Source organism: Miscanthus floridulus, chromosome 5 (assembly GCF_019320115.1).
Source record: "Miscanthus floridulus cultivar M001 chromosome 5, ASM1932011v1, whole genome shotgun sequence".
In the NCBI taxonomy this organism is placed as follows: domain Eukaryota; kingdom Viridiplantae; phylum Streptophyta; class Magnoliopsida; order Poales; family Poaceae; genus Miscanthus; species Miscanthus floridulus.
Genome location: NC_089584.1, coordinates 16169773 through 16189516, shown reverse-complemented (window position 1 = coordinate 16189516; position 19744 = coordinate 16169773). Strand labels below are relative to the sequence as shown.

At 42.1% G+C, this 19744-nt stretch overlaps 3 protein-coding genes and 1 long non-coding RNA gene across 7 annotated transcripts; 2 read left to right on the top strand and 2 right to left on the bottom strand.

Annotated features, from left to right (window-relative positions):
* The first annotated feature begins 2532 nt into the window (after positions 1 to 2532).
* LOC136451626 (uncharacterized) lies at positions 2533 to 4575 on the top strand. The gene is made up of 3 exons (XR_010758618.1): positions 2533 to 3216; positions 3586 to 3680; positions 3953 to 4575. It is a non-coding gene; the product is annotated as an uncharacterized lncRNA (long non-coding RNA).
* A 187-nt stretch (positions 4576 to 4762) lies between these two features.
* Positions 4763 to 8921, bottom strand: LOC136451624 (very-long-chain (3R)-3-hydroxyacyl-CoA dehydratase PASTICCINO 2A-like). 4 transcript variants are annotated; one of them, XM_066452318.1, is made up of 10 exons: positions 8835 to 8921; positions 8617 to 8747; positions 8400 to 8511; positions 6695 to 6713; positions 6392 to 6480; positions 5908 to 5961; positions 5656 to 5726; positions 5448 to 5529; positions 5300 to 5348; positions 4837 to 5209 (listed from the first exon to the last, which is right to left on the bottom strand). In XM_066452318.1, exons 1-10 carry the CDS (start codon positions 8910 to 8912, stop codon positions 5139 to 5141), a joined length of 756 nt encoding a protein of 251 aa, XP_066308415.1. In that variant the 5' UTR covers positions 8913 to 8921; the 3' UTR covers positions 4837 to 5138. The 4 variants fall into 4 exon arrangements, with proteins under 4 accessions (XP_066308412.1, XP_066308413.1, XP_066308414.1 ...); XM_066452316.1 differs by having other exon boundaries at positions 4764 to 5209; positions 5300 to 5529; XM_066452317.1 differs by having other exon boundaries at positions 4768 to 5348.
* Positions 8922 to 11796: 2875 nt separating this feature from the next.
* Positions 11797 to 14065, top strand: LOC136454317 (uncharacterized). The gene is made up of 3 exons (XM_066454774.1): positions 11797 to 12540; positions 12645 to 13871; positions 13962 to 14065. Exons 1-3 carry the CDS (start codon positions 11988 to 11990, stop codon positions 14063 to 14065), a joined length of 1884 nt encoding a protein of 627 aa, XP_066310871.1. The 5' UTR covers positions 11797 to 11987.
* A 1079-nt stretch (positions 14066 to 15144) lies between these two features.
* Positions 15145 to 18567, bottom strand: LOC136451623 (very-long-chain (3R)-3-hydroxyacyl-CoA dehydratase PASTICCINO 2A). Its single transcript, XM_066452314.1, has 9 exons — positions 18134 to 18567; positions 17893 to 18004; positions 16918 to 16936; positions 16610 to 16698; positions 16159 to 16212; positions 15937 to 16007; positions 15759 to 15840; positions 15569 to 15665; positions 15145 to 15479 (listed from the first exon to the last, which is right to left on the bottom strand). The coding sequence occupies exons 1-9, from the start codon at positions 18202 to 18204 to the stop codon at positions 15409 to 15411; spliced, it is 666 nt and encodes a 221-aa protein (XP_066308411.1). The 5' UTR covers positions 18205 to 18567; the 3' UTR covers positions 15145 to 15408.
* Between the last annotated feature and the right edge of the window lie 1177 nt (positions 18568 to 19744).

The following is a 19744-nucleotide window of genomic DNA, read 5'->3' as shown; positions in this document are numbered from 1 at the left end:
TTACATAGGTCCAGTATTTTAGTCGCCGAAATGGTTTTGGACTTCCAATCGATGGTAAAAAAAATCACATCAACAATATAGAGGTTTGGGAAGAGAATTGGCTAAATATATTTTATTGCCACATATTGCAGGGAGGGTTAGGGCATAGTGCGGCTTTCCAGTGTTGGACGCTTGAGTAGGGTGGCATCGATGGCATGTGGAAGGGTAGGAGATGCATAATAGTAAGAGTAGTATGGACAAGTCTAAGTTAGGATGGTGAGAGCTAGCGAGAATGCCACTCGGGATAGAAGCATAATCACACCGTGTAGGAGTTGAGATGATGATACTAACAAAGAAGTCGATAGATGTGAATAAATGTAGAATAAATATCAATAGTAATGGACTGATTTGGACGTTCGAATTGTGATCTCACTAACCATGGGTGACAACGATTCGAGGCACTTGCAAACTTAGCACCTTCCATTATCTAAGGTTGCATCATTCTATTATTCATATTTTGTAAAATAAAATTTGACCTTAGCTTTGTTGAGATATTTATTACAGAAAAAATTATCAAAAAAGTTTCTTTATCTGCTTTACTAGGAAAAAGTGAACGAAAAAAGAGCCAAGATGTATACTGCCGTTCTTGGTAGGAAGGAGAGAAAATGGAGCAGAACGAGTACGCGTACGTAGAGTATGACCTAAATTGCGGAAATAATACGCTCTGCACGCTTCACCCACGTCGCCCGCGTCATTGGGTCCGTGCACCCCACGCCTCACCCGCCCGCGCGCGTTGCTTGCTCTTGTCCGCGCCCTCATCCACCTCGCCCATCTCGCAAGGGGGAGGCAGGGGAGGGATGCGCCTGCACCTATGGCCATTCCACCTCGCACCGCCGGCAGGAAGGGAAGGCATGCACCACCGCAGTTCCCCACCAGGTAGGCCGTGACATCTAGAGACGTTGTGTTTCAAGTATTTCAGTCGTTTTCAGACATGTTGCAAGCCTATGTTTTCAAGTGTTTCAGTTGTTTGATACATATGTTTTTCAAGTGTTTCATCTGGATGTTGCATATGTTGCTATAGCTATACACATATCTTTCAAGCGTATGTTTCAAATGTTTCATTTCCAAACTTATATTGCAAGTGTTTTCATCTGGATGTTGCAAAAGTAGATCTGGATATTGCATATGTTTCTATGGCTATACACACAAGTTTCAAGAGCATGTTTGAAGTGTTTCATCTGTTTTCAGACGTATCTTACAAGTGTTTTATCTAGATGTTGCATAGGTTGCAAATGACTATGTTGCAAATATATGTTCTGAATGTTTCGTATGTTTCAAGCATATGTTGCAATAATTGTTTCATCTGAGTATTACAAAAGTAGATCTAGATGTAGGTGTGGACGAAGCCTACGCTCTTGGTGGTCCAACTGCTGCGGCTCCCTGGTGTGGCGACGATGGAGCCCGCGGATACGAGAGCGGCCGGGATGGGATGCCATGATGGATTGGCTGGGATGTGGAGCGGGATGGGCACAGGCGCGGCACATCGGGCGGTATGGGACGCAGGTCTCCATGATGCGTGCGTCGCGGCAAGCGCGGGAAGCTCTGTCTAGATGGACGCTGCCTCTGGAGTGGGGATGGACATGGGGCGTGCATTGGCGCGTGGTTCTGGCGTGGCGCAAGCGCAGGAGCAGTCGTCCTGTTCTGTAGCACTACTTCAACAGTACTTTTCAACGAACGAACAATATTTTTCTCTCACAACAAATCAACATAGGCATCAGTATAAGCCAAATTTCAGCGAAACGGACACCACGTCTGGACGTCCGAGCGCTAGTCGCTCCGTTTAAATTGTAAAAGACAAGAAAGAGAAAAAATACATTACGTATGACTAAAATAAATAAATCACATTGGTTCGTTTCTTGTAACCCTCTAAAGCATTGCTCTCGGGGGTTAAAATGGTAGGACACAACTTCTTTTTAGACTAAAACCATAGCGGTTAAATTAGCATGGCACCTGGTTTTAGTCGATGCAAAACAGTGGGACAATCAACCAGATCGACAAAACATATTATAAAAAAGTTAGAAGTCTAGAATCCACGTCGACAAAGCCCCACCGCCGTATCAGCCAAATGTTGAAGGCTACTTTATAAGCAACTTTTCAGTCGTCGATTAGTAACAAAAGATTGAACTGAAGGAAGACTTCAAAAGGAAAAAAAAACTAAACACTTTGCTAGCTCGCTAATCTCTACTATAATGAATCAATCAAAATTATACTAGATCTTCCCAAGAAAACGTATCCCGCTGAAAACCTCCAACCATTTTACACCCAAAAAAATACACACAGTAATTCATCTTATTTAAAATCAAGAGCTAATAAAACACCCAAACTTATCCGACGGCTGACGTCGAATGTGTGATGCTAGGCCCTTCATCCCACGCACGCAGGCTTCAAACGCAGACACCGCGCAACGCATCCAGGGTTCGATTCCCTGCCTGTCCCGCGCCCCCGCGTCCATTTTTTACTTTCTTCCGAAAAGATAACGCTCGGGCCGCCTCCCTAGCTGTCGTCGGCTCGATCGCGTGCCCCTCCTTCCCCAGCGCCGCAACTCCTCCCTCCTCCGCCTTCCCAGAATCGTGACTCCTCGGATTCCCAGATCACAAACCCACACGAGACCTCTCCTCACCCACAGCTCCGGTCGCGCCTGCCCTGGCGCGCCGCGGATGACGAGGCCTCTGTGCCGGCGGTTGCCGACGTGAGGCAGGCGGCGCCTAGCAAGGGCGCGTTCATCAGGGTGCGGAAGTGGCAGTGGGGGAGGAGAGCGGCGGAACTTCGACAACGCCGAGGCCGCCGCGATGGCCTATGACTAGGCGGCCGTGTCTGCCTAGGGCTCCGTCGCCGCGCTCAACTTCCCCGTGGAGTGCGCGCAGGAGTCACTCCGAGTGCTCGCGCTGGGCGGTGGCGGGGCTGGTGCCTCCGCGGGAGGCTCGCCCGCGCTGGCGCTCAAGTCCTGACACTCCAAGAGGAAGCGGCGCAAGAAATCCGAGCTTCTGGTGGCGGCGGCGTCAGCGAACGACGCGGTGTCGAGCACGAGCAAGGTCAAGAACGCCGCCGCCGCCGCGGCAGCTGAGCAGCAGCGCTTCGTCGTGGAGCTGGAGGACCTCGGTGCTGAGTACCTGGAGGAGCTCCTCAGAATCTCCGAGAGCTAGCTATGTGATCACCGCGCGTCAGCAGAATTCAAAGGTAGCTTGGGCCATGGGGAATGAATCTTGAATGCAATGTCCAAATCCCCTTTAGTTGTTGTTATCAATGAGGGGCATCATATTTCATTTAGAAGTGTTGTGATTTAGTAGTGCTAGCTAGCATAACCAAATACCAAAACTTCCCTACAAAATACCCTTGCTTGCTTTCCACCGGCTGGGAAAAGAGAAAAGGTACACAAGTTCAATTTGATTGCCTATCTGAAATCCAATGTGCACTCAGAGTAAGCAGATCGAAGTTCCACACCTGCCATTTGCTATCGTATGCACAGATTGCTGAACAGTATCCGCTTACATACAAGTGACAAGTGATGAGCAATTTGATGTCTATCCTAATCCAATTTGATGTCAGGTTGCCCAATCAAGGATGGGATCTCTCGCCGATCCGTACGTGATACGCTATGTCTCCGACCTGCCCCTGCCATTCTGCTCCGTGTTCATGTTCAGGTGCGACCCGTGCGCTAATTTATTGATTATTATCAAGCTACCCGTTCGATTTTTGCTGTTTATACACTGTGTTTCTGCACTATTGTCTTTGTTCAGTTGTGCGATTGGACATGGTTCCAATTGTGTAGTAGTCTCGCGTATTGCATCATTGCATGAGATTGTAATGGTTGGTTAATGGAATTTGGAATTGTTGGGGGAATATAAAGTAATATTGAGAGACTGGTGTAGGGGTGGGATTTAGTGATCGAAGTAATGTTTTGGTTTCTCTGCAGATACTTCACTTCCTTGCAAAGTGAGTGCTTCCATGTATGTGTGCTTCTTCTCAGATGTGAACATGGTTATCTCGGTACCTATGGGGAGTGGGAAGACAGTACTGTTTCAAACTCTGCGTTCTGAGGCTCCTCTCAAGGTTCCTTTCGCCAGATTGGTGGTTCAATTTAAATAAAGGAACTTTGAAAACAGTATGCTGATTCTGAATGCCATTTTACAACAATAAATTAAAAGGTGAATAACACAATTTACTTTGAGGATTTTGTGGAGTACTCCCAATAAATTAACTATAAGCAGGCTAAATACTAAGGTGGTGGAGAGAGGAGAGAGGGCTCTAAGCTTACTATGTCTTATTAAAATGGTTTCTATCACAAAGATTAGGTATTTTTATCTTTTACCTTTGGTTTCAATGCAGTGTCCTATTAATTCCTCCCGTCTTTAATTGATGCGCAGGTATTTTTATCTTTTACCTTTGGTTTCATTAGTTTTGTTTGTGATTTATTTTAGTTTTGTGATTCATCAGTTGATTTATTTTCTTGCAAGACATAGTACAGTGCCCATGCTAACGCTACGGTGGTGTCTAGAAAATAAATCACAAAACTAAAATAAATCAACTGATGAAAGAAACGTTTTCCTGGGGAGATCTAGTATAATTTTGATTGGTCAATTATAGTAGAGATACTACAGCCATCAGATCCAAGATACGATGATTCAGAATGTTTATTATTTTACCTTGCCCTTTTCAGTTCCACTCCTTTCATCACTGAATCTGATCTCTGCCTACCCTTCTCACCTCCTTTTCTTTCCAGCTGACAGAGAGTAGTCGCTGCATACATATTTGCCTGAAGCAAATGGTGACTGTATCCTTCTTGCTTCTTGCTATTCATGTCAAGTGACTCCATTAACAGAAACTTTATCTCTGTTTTTTTTTGCGGTAAAAATTGGAGGGAACAAGACCTGATCTGAAAGCCGAGCATCAACACCGAAAACCGAAAAGCTTTGTACGCACAAAAAAGTATCCACTTATATATGATTTTATTTTCTTTCACCCATGGAAGAGCTATATATTCAGTATTCCCTGGTATTACAGTACAACCACACTGTTATTGCCACCTGATAAGAGCCATGGCACAGTACAAGTGTACAACCACACTGGTTACTCTGTGACAGTGAGGTTCGTCTGGAGCATTACGCGGTTTTCGCCTTGGACAGGACCTTCTTCCTCTGGGCGAGCATGTAACGGTACAAGTATGGGAATCCTGAGAGCCAAAAGAAGCAGAAGCAGCAGTGTGTCATGTCAGATCCTACTTTGCTTGGATGAAGACATAGAGATAGAGACGGAGGGGCACCTGGAATATAGAGACTGGTTAATCCAGCACAGATGTAGAAGGATCTCCCCTGCAAATTAAAGTTGTTGCCAAGATAGGTCAAACTCGTTACCCAGTTGAGCAGTTGAGCTTGAGCAACATGGGCTTCTGGTTTCTTCAGTTCACTTACCTTCATGTGAGGCATGGCAGTGAAGATTAAGCCGACCTCACTGATAAGCCCAATAGGATACAGTACAGTGAACGTGGAGTACCTTCAAAAGGTTGGGAAAATAACAGGTAGTGATTCAATTTAAACAGAAATTGCAAAAGGGTGTATCACGATTTCTTTCAAGTCTCTGTGGAACAGTGGGATGGATGTATTCAGAACTTGTACCAACCTGAGCCATAGGAGCCAGAAAGGTGTAATTCCAAATGCCTCCTTCAAACCAAAGAAAGAATATCTGATGACCTGCAATCCACAGCAGTAAAGTATACTCTGAAATGGAGGCGGCACTATGTTTTGACATTAATATCATCATGAGAAACTTCACAACATGCAACTTTTTTTCTTCTATTTTTTACTTTAGGAACTCAGGGGTACTGAAGGTGATATATATACTCAACATCTGTTGCAGTTAGTATGTACGTACCTCAGTGATGGACCAGCTTAGGACCAAGGAAGTAACGAGGACATGAGACTGTGTCTGCAACGCAAACAACGTGCACATTGATCATACAGTATTCTTGAGAACCCAGCCAAGTAACTGTTTACTTAGGACTTGTTTGGATGTATGTGTATCCACCTCAATCCACATGTGTTGGAGTGGAATGGAATGGAATTTAGTTTAATTACACTCCAATCCACTTCAACACATGTGGATTGAGATGAATACATGCACATCCAAACAAGACCTTAGTTGGGATATATATACAACAAAAGTAAACTGAAGAAAACAGAGCAGCCGTGCCTAAGATGCACTCGTGCTGTCTTATCTGTGGCTGTCCCATGGTCAGAAGCAAAACATAACTAACATTCTAGTTTAGGAGTTGAACAAATCACTATGTTTTCTTTATTCAGCATGCCCTTTTAAAACCAGAACTTGTGTAATATGAAAGATCAAGAGCTGATGCTACCTCAGGAAAACTCCACACGATGTACCAGGTAACTAAGATCCTTCCGCAAACTTGTGGAAGAGTTGCACTGATTGGAGATCTCACAAGACCTTTGAGCAGTTCAACATATAATTCAATTTTTTCAAAAAAGTAATACAAGAGTTAATTTCTGAAAATTACTACTTTCATGTTGAAATCTTTGAGGGATTATTTTCATGCAAAAAGTCAGTTCTGATAAAGACTGCATTCAATAACTAGAATATCATGACTAACATGGATAGTGAAAATATAAACATAAATGGGAGAGAAAGAAGAACCTCTTACCTATAATAGAATGAGGAATCTGCGCTACCAGCGACGCCATCACCAGTGAAATTCAAATTACTTAGTAAATTAGCACGGTTAGGTTGATACAAGGAATTCCACAAAGTTTCTTGTAGGACCACAGAGGTATAAGTGTGTAACAACTAAATTGAAAGATTGTATATAAACTCTCTTCCTATTGTTAATAAAGAAATGGATAAAATGCTTCAGGCAGACTTGTTCTCCAAATGCTGGATAACATTTATCTTCATGAGGCAACATGTGCAATTCAACTTGCAAATGCAATGTACTTTTTTCTCTGAGAATCATTTTTTCTCACTGGGTTTTCGGATGAAGTTTTAATGAGACATGTGCATATAGTGGTAATGAGGAATTATAATCCTAGTCCATTGTACGTGGGCTCTTACCAAACTCTTAGACCTTGGTAGGACTATATATGTTGTAATCATCAATATTCAGAGAAATAAAGAATAGTCTCTCTATCCTATGTCTATGTGTTCTCTACTTTCATTTAATATGTTGATCATGAGTGACTGAGGGAAAGATCCTAACCGCTGGCATGAAAATTTGTGTATCTATTTTACCAATACATGCTTGGTCATGTTCATCACGTATTATATGCAACATTTGCTTTTTCCAAAAATGTTTATCACATGTATTAATGATTGAAACAGATAGATTTCCATTGACTAATTTAAACATCTAAGTGTGCCCGTTGGACAATCTTGGTAGCAAAATATGTAGCTGATACAATAAAAGTTGCATAGTGCTTTTTCTTGGCTCTGGTCTTTGTGTTTAATTTTAATGTTTAGATCCATTTGCAGTGTTCGGCTGAGCAACAAGCCGGCTTGTTCGGCTTCTTTTTTCAGCCGGAGCAGTGTTTTTCTCTCACAACATTCCGTTATGAACAGTGCTTTCCAGCATAAACAATAAAACTTTCATACCAGCCGAACACTGCCAATGTACAGATACAAGAAGCACACATCTGGTTATTGTTGTGTAGTGATAAGAGTATGCATATAAAGAAGTTCATTGTTTAGATCCATTGTTTTTTTTTGTTTTTAAATTAGTGAATTTAATTGTACGATGCTCTTCTCTATTAATACATGCCCGACAAATTTCTTGCTCGTGACTTTTCAGAAAAATATAAATAAGTTTATCTTGAATTGTATCTGTCCAAGTGACAAGTGTTACCCAGCAATAGCACATATTCCAGACATAACGCGTTACATGAACCGTGGGCTAAAGATGGCCATGAATAAATTGGTAGGATTGATACAATTCGAAATAAGACTAGAAATCAATGAATCTATTTATGGAATGATAATTTTCACCATTGCTCCTCGAACTTGTTTCATATTCTTATCTAGGTCCGGGTACTCTCAATCAGTGGTTCTTAAACTTGTCTTATGTTTTCATTGAGGTGCTGATACACTTAAACGAATTTTTAGCAGCCTAAAACTTGCTAATTGTACAATATGAAGTCTAAACATTCACTTGTGTTAAACTATCCACATGGTGACATGATATGCTGACTATGTGATAATGCGGCCTTGACATGTGGGGGCAAAGGCTGTTGAAAACATTGAATCCATTTCGAAATGACTATCGAGAAGAGAGAGTTTGAAATTATAGACTTGTGATCTTCTGTATAATTACATTAAGATGTTCGATAAAACATGCGACTAGGCTAACATTAGTTTACCTCTGCTATGGCAGCAGTCTGTGAAAACAGAAGTGGCAGCTTGACAGCAGCATAGACGGCCTCATGGCCACCGCCTAACAGCGCCAAGATTGCGTGGTATAGCACCTGCAACCTGCAGAATTCAAATCCAAGAACCCAAATCAAACCAACAGGAGGCCCATGTCCAATCCAAGAGAGACCTGATCAGGAACTGAAAATAGGCAGATCTACTACTAACCATCCGAAGAAGGTAACCCAGTTGTACAGGGAGAGGTAGAGCCACCGAACCACCGACCCGTCGTCACCTGCCATTGAAGAATTGCAGGGAGGAAGACACTGAGGTCGTGGCTTTAAGGTAGTGGCTTTGACCTAAAACATATGAATCAGACGCATCAAAAACTGATATTAGTTGGTCAGTGCAAAGTGGCAGTAACTGTCGTTGCTGCTACTGCTTACCAGCCACCACCTAGGCACCCACGCAAAAAATCCAAGCATATTATGACCTGCAAATTTCCTCTGAACAGCTGGTAGCATATAGTACAATACAACTTATTTATCTAAAAAAGTTCTTTTCTTTTCTTTATTTATCTGTTTTGTATTTCTTCAGATACCAATATGTATAGTCAACTAGTCATATGTGAACTTGTGAAAAGGGTTAACACCACGCTTTTCTTAGCTGAGTCACTGATGACTGATCAGGAAAGTAACATCGATATTCAAGACGACTCAAGTTTGATTCAAAACTCAGGTTGGTTATAAGAAAAGAAAATGCGCAGTCCATGAAGAATAAGCTGAAAAACATGTAGTGGCAGCTTGTTTTTCAGCTTGTTTTTTCAGCTTCTCTTATAATCAGCGGTCCTGTTCGCTTCTCTTATAATTCGTCTTTTTCAGCTTGTTTTTTCATCCGGAACAGTGTTTTCTCTCTCACAACAAATCAGCCGGTCACCAGCCATGTAGCTAAGGCGCGTTAGGAAGAGGGCACTCGTCAACAGCTCTAGAAGCAATAAAAGCATTACTCAACTGCCAAGTGCCAGCAAGTAGTTCACAGGAAATAAACCAGCTCTCAGCTAGAAGCTTACTGTTCTTCTTTAAAATCACAAGATGATCCAGGATAATCCTGCAGTATATGAACACTCAAATGAACACACTTAAACCAGTTCCATGCACACTCCAACATTGGTTTTTTTGGCACAAAACATCATGACTGATTTTTACATGCTGATATAACCCTCCCAAGTCCCAAATCGATGCGTTATAGTTCGAGCATTTCCTCTTTGACATTAACCAAATTTTGCAGTGTCATAAGTCGTTGAGCATGTGGCCTATTTGTGCCACGTGGCTAGACAACCATCATGAGTCCATGAAAACCCAGATAGACAACATTAGCCTGTTCACTTGCTCGTATACGATCATGGATTATAAGCTGGAACAACATTTTTTCTCTCACACCAAACCAACCAGCAGTAAATAATCCACGATCATTTACGGCCTGCCGAACAGGCTGATTGTAAGAAATATTTAGGTACTGATATCAAACAAGCCGGACTTGACCCTCATGAAGTCCAGTAATTGAAGTCGAGACTAGTGATCAAGGTTGTTATGATTTTGATCCAATCATTAAACCTTACGACATTACAATCCTATCAAGCAAAACGATATCGATCCTATGATGTATTGTAGATTTTGTAATATCTTGATCTTATATGAAACTTCCATATAATCCCATAAGAATGATAGGATCTTGATCCTATCATACTACATAACAATTGACATAAAAAAAACCTTTTTAAATGATTTGGATGACAAAATGCTATTTAAAGCTAAGGTGTATTGAAAATAATAATGTAAATAATTTGAGTTAAACTTTAAAATGTTAGTTAGATCAATAAATATCAATATTATAGACTTCAATCTTTATGACATATTAGAAATCTTATAAAAATATATTTTGTAGAATCTGATAGGATTTGAATATTACGATATTATTCTATGATCTATTGGGCAAAAAAAAAAGATTGTACCTAGGATCCCAATTTTAATATAAACTTTTGCTATGGTTAGACTAATTGTGAGTAAAAAATAACAAAGTTTGAATTTTGAAATGCATGCCTTATATATTTAGGATGGAGGAATATTTATTATAAAGAAGAGAAAGGGGTGTGAGTTGTGACTATGATTATGTGATTCAGTCTAAAACGATCAAATTTCAGCGAGATTTATCCATTTCGGTGAGGCCGAAACAAGATCACATCGGTAAACAATTTAGACCAAATTTGATTTTTTTTTTTTTTACTTTAGTCTAGAGTTCATACAAGCCCATAAGTCCGTGCTGCAATAGATGGGTTCGCAATTTCGATGAATCTGCGAGGTAGCCGGCAGCAATGAAGTAAATATGTGAGGTAACCGGCAGCAATGAAGTAAAGCCACCAGAGACCGCTCGCACCAGAGAGGGACACAACGGTATAGATGGTGTCCGGTGGCACCAGAGAGGGACACAGCGGCATAGTTGGGATCCGGTGGCCTTCGGAGGGCGCGACAGGAGGGGAAAAAAAAATTCTATGCGACACCATCGCATAGAATCCTCTGTGCGACACCGCTACACCGTCGCATAGATTTTTTTTTTTTTTCCGATGGGAATCAGCGGATTGGGAAAATCTATTGCAATCAGTGATTGTGTTTCAACTATATAAGGTGGCAGACGTTAACATGTGGGCCAGGCTGAGGCCTGAGGGCTTTTGCAATCTAAATCCCCGGTGCCGAATGATATTAATTTCCTCCCAAAAAGAGATATTAAAATGACACTTATCTCAGCTTCTCAATAGAAAATAAGTTCACTACAAAAAGTGATACATCAACTACTATAGCTAGAGCATGATAATGTTCCTGGCACTGGATAATAATCAATCATATATTGTTTGCTAGAAACAAGAGAACACTACCAGTTGAGAGAAGGATGCGAAACCAAAGTTCGGCTAGGCGGCGCCTACTCGGCGACTACGCGCGCCTAGTCGCTGGGCGAAGCCCGTCGCCGCGACTAGGGGCATAGTCGCGCATCGCGGCGCTAGGCGGAGCTAGGCGGCGCGTGGGCGCGCTAGGCGGGCGCGGACGTGGCGCGTAGGCGCGCGAGATGAGCGCGAGCTCGAGGGCGGCCAGTTTTGGCGCGCCAAATCGGAGCGCGGGAGGAATTCCCGCGCGGCCACGAGACCCAGCCGCGGGAGGATTAGAAGGGAGCGCGGCGCCATTCGCTCGTCCCCACCTTTGCTCCTCCCGCCGGTCCTCCTCTGCTCCTCCCACCGCTCCTCCTCCTCTACTCCTCCCGTCGGTCCTGCTCCTCCCGCCGGTCCTGCTCCTCCTCTGCTCCTCCCCTGCTCGTCCAAGGTCGTCCCCTGCTTGTCCCCGACTCGCGCGTCGCCGGTCCTGCTCGTCGTCGACTCGCCGCCGCCGTCCTGTTCGTCCTCGACTGGAACCCCTCCCCGCCGGCCACCCAAAGTCCCCAAGGTGAGCTCCCTTCCCTCCCATGCTCCTCTCCCCTCCCATGCCGGCAGCTCCTCCCCTGCTCATCTCCCTTGTATTTGAATTCATTGGTGAACTCTTGAATTTAAATGTAGGATGTCGACAAAACAAGGTGTTTCTGCACCAGATGCAACAGGAACTGAGGCAACTAATCTCTTGAAAAGGAACTCAGATGATGTTGGATGGGAATATGGTGTTCTTGTTAATGCTAGCAACAAGGACAAGGTGAAGTGCAAGCTCTGTGACAAGGAGATGAGAGGAGGGATTCATAGGTTGAAGGAGCATTTGGCTCATGAAGGAAAGAATGTAAAGAAATGCACAGCAAGAACACCACAGGCTATGGAGGCTAAAGAGAAGTGCAAGAAGGCACTAGCTGATGCAAAAAGGAAGAGGGAGGAGAAGACTGTTCGTGAGCTAGAAATTAGAGAGGAAGTTCATATATCTAGGGTTGGAACAGATTCAGATGAAGTCACCTGTGTTGGAAGTTCAGAGCCCCACAAATTAGGACCCATTGACAAATGGACACGTGCTATTGATCCTAAAGCTACCAAGTCTGATTCTTTGAAGCAACAACAACTGAACAAGGAACTTTGGAAAGAAAGAACCAATGAGGTGCATAAGTACATTGCAAGATGGGCCTATACACATGGTAAATTGCTAGTATACTATGCTGTTTTTATATTTCAAAGTTCATTATATGTTGTTTTCCTGTACTGAACACTAATTATGCTTCTTTCAATGTTGTGTTGGCAGGAATTGCTTTCAATGCATGCGATAATGATGAGTTCAAGCAAATGTGCGAAGCAATTGGACAGTTTGGTCCAGGACTTGTACCTCCAACTCAGGATGCACTGCGAGGGAAGTTGCTGGAAGAAGAATATAAAAGAACCAAGAGTTTGCTGCAGGAGCGTGAAGCCGAGAAGATGAAAAATGGGTGTTCTATTATGACTGATGCTTGGTCAGATAGGAAGAGGAGAAGCATAATGAATCTGTGCACCAATTGTGCTGATGGAACCTCCTTCATCAGCTCTAAGGAGATGTCACATGTCTCACATACCAGTGAGGTCATCTTTGATCTTGTGGACAAAGCAATTGAAGAGATTGGTCCAGACAATGTGGTGCAAGTAGTGACTGACAATGCCTCTAACAACATGGGAGCAAAGAGGCTATTGGAAGAGAAGAGACCACACATATTTTGGACCTCTTGTGCAGCTCACACAATCAACCTTATGCTCCAAGGAATTGGCAACATGACTCGGTTCAAGAAAGTGGTTGACCAAGCAAAGGCATTTACCATATTTGTCTATGGCCACACAAGGACATTGGAGTGCTTGAGATACTTCACAGAGGGGAAAGAGGTAGTGATGCCAGGAGTGACTAGGTTTGCTTCAAACTTTCTCACTTTGAGTAGCATGCAAGAGAAGAAGGACCAGTTAAGGAAGATGGTGGTTCATAGTAGGTGGGACTCATTGAAGGATGTGAAATCAAAGAATGGAAAAGAGGCAACAACAACTATATTGAGTCCAAGCTTTTGGAAGGATGTGAAGCTAACATTGACTGTTTTTGAGCCATTGGTCAAAGTCCTTCGTTTGGTTGATGGGGATGTGAGGACATCCATGGGTTTCCTTTATGGAGAACTACTAAAGGCAAAGAGACAGATCAAAGAGGCCTTTGGAAATGTTGAGGCTCGGTTCAAGGATGTAATAGCTGTTATTGACAAGAAGATGAATGGAAGACTTGATTCTCCATTGCATTTGACAGCCTATTTGCTGAATCCTCACTATAGCTATAGTGACCCATCAATCTTTGATCAGCCCAAAATATCAGAAGGGTTTATAGCTTGTGTTGAGAAATTTTATTATCATGATGAGGACATGCAGCATCAGGCTGCCAACATTGAACTAAAGAAGTTTCAGAATAGAGAAGGACCCTTTAGCAAGAAGCTTGCTAGGACTTTTGAAAACTTTGATTACAACCCAGGTAGAGGTACTTCCTATAAGCTTACATGGCTCATGGATGTTTGTTGTTTGCTGTTTTCTAAACTAATAGATGTGTTTTTTTTTATTTTAGCATCATGGTGGAGACTGTATGGATATGAAACAGCAGCTTTACAGAAGATGGTTACAAGGATCCTATCTTTGACATCAAGCCCTTCTGGTTGTGAAAGAAATTGAAGTGGGTTTGAAGGAGTTAGTACCTATCTATTATGAACATTTCAGTTTTAGCAGCATTACAATTAAATTGTAGAACTGAGAATGCTCTTTTTAAATTATAGATACACACTAAGAAGAGGAATATGCTTACTACAACCCGCCTCAACAAGCTGGTGTATATCCAATTCAACTCCAAGCTACTTAGTAAGAGACAAAAGATCAAGTCAAACAAAATCACTGATGTTCTCTTGTCTAGTGATACAACTGAAGCTCAAGGTTTTCTCTAAGAGGGTGGGGATGATTGTGCATTAGTTGACTTTAGAGATGGGGAGGAAGATGAGATGGAAGGTACAGGGATACCTTAGTCTATCATTGGAGAGGCAGTGGGAGCAGATGAACAGCTTCAGCTGCGTAGAAGTGCAAGAGTGAGGGAGCTCTATGAAGGAGAAGAATTTGAGTTTGAAGAAGAAGAGTATGACGATGAGGATGTGTACTACAATGAAGAAGAAATATGATCTGGACCATCTCCATTTAGTAGTGAAGCCTTTTGTGATGTCCTGGTCTTATGAACTGTAGCTATGTCACTTTGTGTCTGTGTGTCTTTTTTTGTGATTTGTGAGACCTGAACTAAGAACTATGTGCTTGTGTTGTCCTTAATTTATAAATTATGTTGTGTACTTGTATTACTGTCCTATCCACTTGTATTGTAATTACCAGCTGCTGATATAGTGTGCTCATGGATGGGAGGCTGCTGAAATCATCCAGATAAGTCACAACTTAGTGTTTTCTATTTTTTTATGAACAACTAGCTGTCTATTGACTAATTTACTAACTACTAGCTGTCAAAATATGTTGCAGGAGCTAGAAACATGTAAGAGTAAGCCAGCTAGGAATCAGATATGTCTACTTGTCCTCTTTTTATATTTACTATGACTCATATATAACAGTTATATACTTATATACATATATAGTGTTATATATATATATATATAAATATAAATATAAAATTTATGGCTATATTGCCAAAACGCCTAGGACCGAGCCGACTAGGCGCTAGGCAATGGGTCAACGCCTAGATTTCACCTAGCGCCTAGTTGAACTTTGTGCGAAACACATTGCCATATAATCAACATGGAAATTCACCCAATTGGGGGTGATTTGGAGCAAATTACAATTTAACCATGCAACAGCTGATAGCTGAAATGATTCCGGTACAACACATTACACGTATGGGGCAGTTCATATGAAGAGCTCCATTCTAATAATATCCCCAATCACTAGATTCTACCGGAAATGTCGAAAACTTGAGCCGTGAGGCACATTCTAACATCACACAAACCATTCTACAGAGCCCTTGAGCAGCATTACGCCGCTTTGGCCTTTGATAGTGCCTTCTTCCTCTGTGAGAGCATGTAACGGTACATGTGCGGACTTCCTGCGGTGGTCCAAAGTGAAACAAAGCACCTTCTTATAAGACACTAATGCAAATAGCAAAATGGAGGTCGGTTGAGGGGGAAGGCTTACCTGGAACATAAATCAGGAGGGCAAGAATAGATGTATAGAAGTAATCGTATGAGAAGTTCCATTTGTTGGGCATCCTAAGACAGTATTTCTCCGATGCCTGAAATTGGTCCACAAAAAAAATAGTTAAAAACGATAGTTATAAGCTGAACAACATGTGGACCTTTTCAGTTTTCTAGTAAGATCAGTGTACCTTCATATAAGTCAAGGCAATGTAGATCAGACCAACTTCACTAGAGATACCAGTAGGATACAACAACATAAAGGTGCTGTACCTGCAGACAATCAGTATGCAAAAACACTTTTAGGGGAAACTTCAATGACAAAGGTGGTAAGATTATTCTCCAGATTTGGAGCAAATCCAAATTTACCTAAGCCACAATAACCAGGAAGGTGCAAAGCCAAATGCCTCCTTCATTCCAAAGAAAGAGTATCTGATGATCTGCAAGAAACCAGAAATTCCTATTAAGATTACTTTGAAATTCAGACCATAACAAAATTTACTCTAGGTTTTATAGCAACATATAATAAAGTACTGAATTCAATGGTAATTAACGTGAGTAATTTAGAGCATTACATCAAGTAATTTGTACCTCAGTGATAGACCAGCTTATGACCAGGGTAGTAACAAGAAGATGTGACTGGGTCTGCAAAACAAGGTTCACACTGTCAAGAAATAATACAATTGTTTACTCACAATAGAAAAAAATTGAAATAGGATGCAATATCCTTTTCTAATGTGCCTGGTGTAGAAACTTGTACAATGCGTACTCATAGTTGCTTATTCCATTATCGGACTTGAAAATTAAATAATTGGCTAACCTAAACTTAGTCCAAAAAGTCACAAAATTTAGCAAATGCTTTTAAACCTAGAACCGTGTCATAAGTCAAGGCCCCAGCAACACGCCAACACATTGATATGTATCTAATCTAAAATACGAAATTACAAAATGGAAACTCTAAAGTTCATGAACAAATTAAGACGTATTCCTAAAATAAATGGATGTCATATATGAAAACATAAAGACTTGCTAGTGATGATACCTCAGGAAAACTCCACAAGACACCCCATGTAAGGAACAACCTGGATCCAATCTGTGGAAGAGTTGCAGAGACCGGAGACCTCACCAACCCTATAAAGAAGACAAACTTACCAGAATAGTGACAAAAAAGCAATACCGCAATAGTGAAGAAAGCATATTTTTCTTATATCTAACCCTCCTCGGAAACTTTCTGATAAATAAAATGTCTGATGTGTTCAAGATCTAGACTGATGTTTGTGTATCATACTGTTTTGAGTAGACGGACTTATAACAAGAAAAAGGGATACATGTCCACCAACATCACCGTACCTACAAGCCCATGAAGAATCTGAAGCACCAACATCGCCACCACCAGAAAAACACAGAAAGGTCAGTTAGTACCTCACAATCTTCATGTGGGTAAAACATGGACTTGAACTACGGCACTAGAAATTTCAGAGTTTATCTAGCACAGCAAAAACATACTAGGGCCCGTTTGTATCCTTAGAATTCAATTCATTCTAATAATTACAATTTAGACATAGATTAATTAAGCTAATATAGTTGTATATGGAATATATTTGTATATTTATTGTTAGGCATACAAGGGACATACCTATATGTTGCATTTCTATTGTAGGGAAGTGAGTTGAAGAGTGTGCTATAAGTTAGAGAATAGAATTACAGCATAGTGATCTATAGAATCCATTTCCATCTCTCTCCTTATGAATTTGAGATAGGCTTATTTGTGAGCTTGGGAAAGTTATGGAATGTCAAATTCCAAGCCAAATAGCCTAATCCATTACGTAGATTTCAATTTCTCCAAAATGAAGGGATCCAAACGACCCCTTACTGAATTTGAACCAGTGCAAGATTTTGCTGCAACCATAAGTTGCTGCAACCATAAGTAGAATTTATGTAATTGCACACATCCAGCCTGTTCGCTTGGTCATATTTGGCTTATAAGCCATGGTTTATCAGCCGACGAACAATATTTTTCTCTCACACCAAACCCGCCAACAGTACTTTTAGCCATGGCTTATAAGCCAAACCAGCCCAAACGAACAGGACGCCTAGTTAATTAGCAGTTCTTCCTACCAAGAACCACAAGACAATTTTGCTTGTAGTATCCTTACTCAAACTTTAAAGCAGTAATCATTCCTGTTAGGATAGATCCATGCTTCATGAGCTGAGCAAAAATATGAAATTGGGCCAACTTTACAGCTTTACTGTGACCAAGCAAACTGAAGTGCACTACCAAAGCACTGCTAAATAAAAATGGGTGCGGAAAAAGAACCAGCTGACCTCCATGACGGCGGCTGTCTGCGCGAACTGCAGCGGCCTCTCGACGGCGGCGTAGACGGCCTTGTGCCCGCTCTCCCGCAGCGTCAGGACCGCGTAGTACAGGACCTGCGCCCTGCGACACCCCCAGATCAAAGAAACACCGAATCAAAACCCAGACACGGCCAACGGAGCAAGAGGAGGAAGATCCATCCGGAACCCAAGAAGAACAGATGAGCACGCAGCGGGGGCAAAGGCAACGGACCATCCGAACAAGACGACCCAGTTGTAGACGGAGAGGTAGAGCCGCCGCACCGCCGAGCCGACGCCCGCCATCGCCGGAGCCGCGGTGAGGACTGAGGAGGGAGAAGACGCCGGGACGGGACTGGGGTGGGCTTGGCTACTCTGACCAGGCTCCTGAGCTGTGCTACTGCTGATCTAGTACAAGCAGAGACGCCACACGCATCAGATCAGATGGCATGAAATATAGCTTCGGCGTCTCCGCGGTGGTCTGCACACGACACGGATTGAGAGTCCGATTCGATCTGGCAGCGGCGGGCCAACCACTGCCCGGACTGAATTTGGTATTGAATTGGAATCGGATCGGGACGGATGGACGACAGGTTAGCTGGTGGGCAGCGGGAGTTATTGCCGCTGCAGCTGCGTAACTGCCAGCCCGCCGCCGGCGCCAATTCCATCCGTGTGACCAGCGAATCTCTTCAGCTGTGGTGTCGGTTTACTTTGAGAGAAAAATACTATTAATTGGTTTGGGTCTGTTTGGTTCTAAATAAGTCATCTATTTATAAGTTAAAAAGTAAAATAAGTGATTTATTTTGTCAAACACCACCAACTTATAAGTCATTCCTGCTTATAAGTTTTAAGTTGGTTTATCCCTACTTAAAACTTATAAGTCACCCTTTTCTGCGTGGGGGCCATACTTTTAATGAGTTTATAAGTCATCTACAACCAAACAAACATGGGCCTTGTTTAGATGCCATCCAAATTCTAAGTTTTTTCACTCTCTCTCCATCACATCAATTTTTAGCCACTTGCATGGAGTATTAAATGTAGGTAAAAAAAAATAACTAATTGCACAGTTTAGTTCGAAATCACGAGATGAATCTTTTGAGACTAGTTGGTCCACGATTGGACAATATTTGTCAAATAAGACGAAAGTGCTACTATTCATCGGATTGAAATTTTTTCACAATCTAAACGAGGCCATGACTTATAAATCACTGGTTTTCAGTCACCTAACTTAATAAGTCACCTGACTTATGGAAACCAAACGGGCCTTTAATACCACCAAACGAACATGTTTCTATTTTCTTTCCTTTTCAGTTCTCCAAGAAAAGGTACATTTTTTATCCATCGGCAGTCGTCAATCTTTAATATATCAGTCACGGTAACCCTGTGACCAAAACAGTAGCTGCTGTTTGATCCAGAGCTCCAGCTGATTTTTCACCTCAATTCTGGGAGAAAAGCGGAGTGTGCAGATGCCTAAAGAGTATTAACTGAAACAAAAATGTTGTGATGAAGCATGGTATATAAAACTGTTCACGTCTGCAGCCGCGAGTCATTTAGTTATGCCGAACAGACGCAAGGGAAACATCAAACATTCGAGTAGCTTTCCAAGTGACGATAAAACCGTTCAGCTAACTCAACTGTCAACAATTAGCTCAACTAACTGGGAAGAAGACAGTTCGGTTAGCATGCCCATCGCACTTCTTTTGCAACAAATTATCACACATCTTTAGAACTCACAAAGTAATGTTACATGATCTGCCTAGCCAAATAAGCACACCGACAACACAGACCAACGTACTCTATGTCTCTATCTGTAAATTACTTCCTTGGCTTTCAGCTGTATAGCCTG

Excerpts from the sequence above, each read along its gene's own strand:
- LOC136451624 (XM_066452315.1), bottom strand. The coding sequence starts at position 8,912 with ATGCTACCAGCTGTTCAGAGGAAATTTGCAGGTCATAATATGCTTGGA. Across the intron at positions 5,727-5,907 it reads TAAGCTGGTCCATCACTGAG|GTCATCAGATATTCTTTCTT; the intron begins GTACGTACATAC and ends TGTGGATTGCAG. Across the intron at positions 5,530-5,655 it reads TTCTGGCTCCTATGGCTCAG|GTACTCCACGTTCACTGTAC; the intron begins GTTGGTACAAGT and ends AACCTTTTGAAG.
- LOC136454317 (XM_066454774.1), top strand. The coding sequence starts at position 11,988 with ATGTCGACAAAACAAGGTGTTTCTGCACCAGATGCAACAGGAACTGAG. Across the intron at positions 12,541-12,644 it reads AAGATGGGCCTATACACATG|GAATTGCTTTCAATGCATGC; the intron begins GTAAATTGCTAG and ends TTGTGTTGGCAG. Across the intron at positions 13,872-13,961 it reads AAACTTTGATTACAACCCAG|CATCATGGTGGAGACTGTAT; the intron begins GTAGAGGTACTT and ends TTTTTATTTTAG.
- LOC136451623 (XM_066452314.1), bottom strand. The coding sequence starts at position 18,204 with ATGGCGGGCGTCGGCTCGGCGGTGCGGCGGCTCTACCTCTCCGTCTAC. Across the intron at positions 16,213-16,609 it reads TCTTGTGGAGTTTTCCTGAG|ACCCAGTCACATCTTCTTGT; the intron begins GTATCATCACTA and ends CTTGTTTTGCAG. Across the intron at positions 15,841-15,936 it reads TCCTGGTTATTGTGGCTTAG|GTACAGCACCTTTATGTTGT; the intron begins GTAAATTTGGAT and ends GATTGTCTGCAG.